Raw genomic sequence first — 6,508 nt, 5'->3', positions numbered from 1 at the left:
GCGTCTGTCAGCGACACGATCATAATCATAAACCTTCGGTGATGCAAATGTAGCAATTCTTGACACATTGAAGAATCCAGCTCGCGAAAACAGCGGAAGGAAACATTTGTTTTCTAGGTTTAGGAAAACCGAAGTTTTGCATATGCTGACCCACAAGTAATGTCATTTTGTCCGCAGTTAAAAGGCCATTAAACGAAGTGTTTGTGACTGTAATGCTCCCATTCCCCTTACCATAGCTGATGAGCGTCTTTCGGGTACCTGGAAAGACATGCTCTTTTCTAGAATTGACGAACTCAAAATCTGACGAGAAGGACAGCGAATTACGCGCTACTCATTTTGCTGCAACTCATTGCACAATTACAGTAGAGTGGTGCCTAAGTGAAATATTTTTCGTACGAATCACTACTTCGTCACAGTTAATGAATTTACTCGCTTTCTTATGTCCTCGTGCATTTATTGACCAAAGGTTGAAATAGTCAAAACGTGTGGAGAGGAGTAGTGCTGCCAGGAAGCCAATTGCCCAGAGGCGGAACTAGTCCTATCGGCATGGAACGGATTCACTCTTGTATTACTTCACGCTGTTTAATTCGGTAGCGATTGGTAACACCTTCCGGTCAATATCAGCAAACACCATTCCCATTCATCAAAGCCAATTCGTAAGCACTACAAAAAGCTTTCATTTTGCCCTCCAAAATACATGCATGTGATGACCATACCTATCATCCTTAACGTTAACACAGTGTTGAGGAAGGAGCGATATTATAAACTTAGCTGATGCTAGTTTACAAGTGCCACCGGCAGCTGTTATCAACTGAGACGTCACGCTTCTGACATGGAGCTCCATGACCAAACATCCTGATCACATCGGAGTCTCCAACCGGATAATCACCAAATGGAGGCTTGAAAGATGATGTCTTTAGTGACCCAAGTAATGCGTTCGCAAGAGTGGCACGGTCAGCGTGAACGAAGTGTACCCTGTAGCCATGCAGCATTCGTATATTTTCAAACATTGTGTGCAAAAGACTGTCAGAGAAAGTGCTTTTGAAATTGATCAACCCACATTAATTGAATAGATGCATCGTGCGCGTTTCTCCGTTACTTCCAATGAGGACGACATTTTATGCGGATGAATACATTCGCATTCATAACATACGTCACGAATCGATTTCCATGCTGCCAACGATTTGCATGCCACATTTAAATCTCCCTCTATGCTTTTCAACTAACATGGACGGAAATAGACCTGGAGAATATCTGGACGCCATCCTACTACGGAGATGAAGAGGATTTCGCGAAGGAGCAGAAGGACGTCAGTGCAAATTGGGCCCTCTTCTCCACGAAGGACGGACGTCTCCTGCTGAAGAGGGGTCCACATGGCAAATCCTACTTCGTAAACGGTCAATATGAAGTCGAGATGAATGACCATGTTGTCACAGGAGAGTTGCTCTCTGAATTTATTGAGAACGTGCGAAGGGCGGTAAGACTGTGAGTTTATTGTCTGACCGCTATTACTGATTCACTGTAGGAGTGCGATGCAGATGAGGCGAATCAGCGCAAATGCGCATCACTCATTTACTACAAGGACTTGAAGCGTTTTGCAGGCTCCAAAGAAATTGAACCATTGGTGAAGAAGGAAGGTGCTAAAACCATAGGAATGGGTGAATTCGGTGAGGTTACGCTGAGAACCTATCCGGAAGAGGGGAGTCGTCATTGTGACGTGAGTTCTACTGCATTCGTCAGCACCATGAGGCTAGAATTGCCTTGATGAGTGGACGATGTACTTGGTCTGTTTAGCAGGTGCAAGTAGCAACGTGAATAGCACATGTCATGCAAATGTAGGCCCCAAAATGCGCAGCAATGAGGGGAGTGCTTTGTCCACTTCCAAACGGAAGCAAACGGAAGATAGGATAGAGGAGGGACTGAAAGGTGACCGCGGCTAGATTACCAGTCTGTATAACAAAGTGGTCAATGAACATCATCCGCTGGACGAGAACAGTCACATTGGTGCAAAATATGTCCAACAGGAGTTAAATGGGGGAGTTGATAGGAGTAGTGGCCATCAACACAAAGACATTCTCATTTTCTTTACACGCATTACGATGATGGCAAAAGTATGCAAAGAAGAAGCATATGCCAGTAGGGTCACAAATACACCCTACTGACCCCGCACATTCGTAGCACCCAACAATGTGCAATAGGACGCATGACACTTAGTGTTAGATGTTGTAGTGGCGCAGCAGCCAGCCTGCTTGCAGGTTGAACAATACAGTTTCTGGTGTCACCTCGACATCCCACACATTGAACTAAGCGAGGCAATGTCTGCATGATCAGTGATAAAATTCCGGCTCATTGGTAGGCCAATGACGAGACACCGTCGAGGCAGGTGGCGGTGAAGCGAATCAAGCAGACATCCAGAAACGCACTCGTGGGTGCCATGGAAGTGGCAGTGATGTGCGCCATCCTCGAGGACTCAAACATCAGCGTGCAGCATCTACTGCCTCTCATTGGGTGGTACTTGGATGACGAGGACCTCTACGTGGTGACTGAGTTCATGCCTGGTGGCAGCTTGTTGGATTACCTCCAGTCGCTGAACTTGAAAGGGGAGGAGGAGGTGGGTGAGGAGGAGGTCCATAAACAGCGTCTCGAATTGCATCGGTTTGTGGCTGAAATTGCCAGTGGCATGTGTGCTCTCGAGGCCAAACAAATTCAGCATCGCGATCTAGCAGCCCGTAATATTCTCCTCACTCAACATCGCCAAATCAAGGTATGCTGCTCCTAAATACTTTCAGTTAACAAAAATGCTAAATTGAAGTAGGCAGATTTGAAACTCTATCGTTAAATACATTATCGTTCATATAGATAATCTCCTATGTGGTCTAACTTCATATCATGCAGCTCTCACTTCTGCATATCTCGTCTAAACACAATTTTACTTTCAAAACCTCACCTTCGCTAATCACTGATTCAGTGAGCAGTGATCAGTAGTCAAACACACTTAAATGTCAGATTATTCGAAGTAGCTCCACAGTGTTTGTGAGTAGAGTATTCCGCGTAGGTGAAGGGGTGGTAATGAAATGGAAATCTCAGATGGACAGAATTTCATGCTATGTGAGCACAGCCAAATTGGATGCCACCTCTACTGCCTCCTCTACTTCCACAGATTGGTGATTTCGGACTGAGTCGGCCTGATGGCTCTAAGTTCACCTGTGGTCGAATATCAACAAGGTGGACAGCACCGGAGGTGTTGCAGAACGAGGCCGACTTCACGCTACGCTCGGATGTATGGTCCTTCGGTGTGGTGATGTGGGAGATCTACAGTCTTGGCAGTCTACCATACAGTGAGGTGCCGAGTCGGGAGCTGTTGAATCACCTCCACAGCGGTCGGCGATTGGACCCACCATATGCCACACCGTCCAGAATAGCCAAACTTATGAATATGTGTTGGCAGATGTCTGCTCCTTCCCGTCCCTCATTCGTCGAAATTGACCTTTTTCTGCATGGACTCCTAATGCGTCAAGGTTCTGATGCCCCTTTTACGGTGCCACCTCCTCTTCCTGCAAAAATATTCTCACCGCCTGCCAGTTCTCCACCGCCTTCTTCTTATATCGAGCTCTAATTTTGATCAACTACCAATTAGCTGGAAAGTATTCGACCTTATCAATGTCCTTAATAATCATTGTGAAGACTGATTAAAATGATTTCGACTCAATTATTTACAGACCTTAATGCTGGTCTTCTTATCCTACTATGAAATTGTACGTTAGTTGTTGATTTTGTTATTCTTACTTTTAATCTTTACTTTTTTCACAATTCTGTTTGACTGTGGGTGCGTGTATGCCCTTAATCTTTAATATGATAACGGAAGTTTAGTTAATTTATTTCTTTTGGGGTCGCTATCCAAGATGCGCGACTGTTGCGTTTACGTGATCATGGAGGCTGCTGGGAGCTGATCAGAACATTCGAGAGACTGGGACTTCGGAACCGGTGTCTTCAGTGCTGACAAAGAAATTTGACACAAATAGGATAAAAGTCGAATTTCTGGATAAGTTTTACCACTATTAAGGCAATTTTAGAGCCTGGTGATTGGCCAGTAATCATCCTGGTATTCATAGTGATCTACAATAGTGGAGAGAGCACACGCTCAAATTTTTGTTGTCATCTTCATCTCTGACATCAATTGTCTGTACCGTTTGACTGGACGGAAGGTTAGATTAAGTCTTTGGGAGTTCTCTTCTATAATCTCGCTTAGGTCTTTGGAACAGGCAACAACTAAACACGGGTTTGTTTGAACTTTGCGCATTATAATAAAAGAAATTCCTGTAAGAGGAAACATGTATATTATATACGTCTACCAGCTAACGACGACTCAGAGGGATAATTCCTTTAGTAAATACACATCTAACACTCCAATGCAACATCAGTCGCGTTTTTGGCAAAAAAGCGGTTGCCGTCGGACGTGAGAGTTCGAGTTATGTTGGTACCACTAAGATTTCCTCCAAGATGAACTTACCAGTGCACAAATGGATTAAAAGAATAGGGGGTAAAGGACACCTACTTAAGTCTTTTACCATCCTATTGGTTTGTAAACCAAGCCACACACCAATTTACCGATCTGTCGAATATGATATTGCGGATGCTTGAGGGGTAAAGCTCCTAAATTTTACTAGTTTTTCAATGGCCTTTAATATATTTTTGGTGCACCAAATGCTTTCTCCATTTGTTAACGTTCTGGAGTTTTTTGGGCATGAATTACAGCAACTAAACCACTCAATTATTTTTTTACTAGCTACTCATAAAATTACTTTTGACATTTTAACAGGTAAACGGGAGGAAGCAGAGTTGGAACTTTAATGGAATGCTCCCAAAACATTTGGCTCCTTTTAGGAAAATTCCAGCAAATACGAGTAAAATCTGTTTGAGAAGAAAGGTGTATGAAGTGGATGGCTAAATCAGTTAGACACGCAAGCAAAGGATAGAATGCACTCCAGCCATTGGCAAATATTCAATTCTCAAATTTTGTATTACTTGTATACTTAAACTGACCACCATTATTTTTAAGTAAGGAAATACACAACAATTCGTGTGTGCGAGAGATTAACACATGACATATTTCTGCAAAATGCACCTACTCATTTCTTTCGCGCACAATTCGTAGTAAGCATTTCATCATGGATGCATTTCTTAAGCTGTTTGCTCACAATAAGGGGTGGAAAACTGTCCTTCTTTTAGCTTCCGCAAATTTTAAAAACAACCGCAAAATCCACTTGTCTATATTTTTTGTAATGAGGGGACTTATTTTGCCGAGTTAATAAACATCTTTGCAGTGGAGTTGAGATTTATCTTAACCGGCGTTTGAGATTGTGCAAACCGGTTTTAAACTCAAATACACACACATATGAAAAACTTCTTTCGTAAAAAGGCGATTAATGAATTTGACTTAACTGCTTAAAGCAATTCCGGAGAAAGTACGCCTTAAGAGCTATTCTTTAACCTAATTCAAATGGAAGACCTACTCAATCACTAATCTACCCCCCATAAGATTCATTGTGTAGCCAAGTAAAAGGTAGTTAGGTGAAGTGAGCGTCCGTATGATCGCACAGAAGTCAAACACAAGGATGCAGCATCCCCTAGCCTTTATTATAAACGCCACCCCATACAGTTTCAGTCGTTCCTTACTTCAATAGCGGAACGCAGAGGGAAGGCGATACTGACAGTCGTTGGTGTCCATTTTAAGGATGCAAACTGTCTTGTGCGAATTTAGACTACTACAGAAAGTGTTCCTGTACATGTTGCAAAAGATCAAAGTGGAGTTCAATTTTATACGAACACGGCATTCAAACTAAGGATTTTTCCTTATAATGCTTTTAGCCAGAAATGGTAAAATTGGACCTAAATACCTAGCGGATGGGAGCTACTCTGAAACTCTCAGGATTAGAAAATTGAACTTTAATAGTATTCACTTCAGCAGAGGGACTAAGTAAGCTTAAACTTGAAACTTCACAATTTTTAAATCTGGTTTGTTGAAGGAAAAGACCAACAATAGCCTACAAAAAGCCCGTCTATAACATCCAACAAGGCAGAATTTTAAGCGAAATCAAGTTTTGGTTGTTAACAGATACTTCAAGATAATATTTAAAAAACTCCTAGTTTGCATACGTAAATTTTGCATCAAGACACTGGTACTACAAAGAAAGTTCCGAACTTATGAATGTACAACCTTGATTAATTAGAAAGTACATTTTCAATAAAGTTATTTATATCTGCGAAATTGTTTGAGCAAAAAGAGGGCGTAAATGAAGAATGTTAATCCACCTAAAACCAAGGTAATTGTAAAGTAAAGCATTGTGTAGCAAAGAAGTTCCCTCCATAGCTTGGATTAACTTTTAACACCTGCATAGACGATTGCCAGATTGTGTGTGCATAAAGGTGGTGGTATTTGGGAGCATTCCCATCGGTTAATTCATCATGGAGACATGAGAATCGGTTAAACAGCCTGCCTAAGTGCACG

The 6,508-nt window shown here is 42.2% G+C and overlaps 1 protein-coding gene across 1 annotated transcript in view; it reads left to right on the top strand. All coding sequences in view use genetic code 11, as the record gives it.

Moving 5' to 3' along the window:
- The window catches only part of EGR_09704 (Tyrosine-protein kinase CSK), a gene marked incomplete at both ends in the record, with an annotated part of 5,311 nt that extends 1,695 nt beyond the window's left edge, over positions 1-3,616 (top strand). Inside the window, 4 exons of the mRNA XM_024498953.1 lie at positions 1,242-1,477; positions 1,526-1,717; positions 2,357-2,764; positions 3,161-3,616. Coding sequence (XP_024346621.1) covers positions 1,242-1,477; positions 1,526-1,717; positions 2,357-2,764; positions 3,161-3,616 — 1,292 coding nt within the window. The remainder of the gene's footprint in view (positions 1-1,241; positions 1,478-1,525; positions 1,718-2,356; positions 2,765-3,160) is intronic.
- Positions 3,617-6,508: the final 2,892 nt, after the last annotated feature.

The sequence above is a fragment of the Echinococcus granulosus genome (assembly GCF_000524195.1).
Source record: "Echinococcus granulosus chromosome Unknown EG_S00162, whole genome shotgun sequence".
NCBI lineage: Eukaryota > Metazoa > Platyhelminthes > Cestoda > Cyclophyllidea > Taeniidae > Echinococcus > Echinococcus granulosus.
Note: the sequence above shows the minus strand (reverse complement) of the source record. Positions and strands in the feature narration are given on the sequence as shown.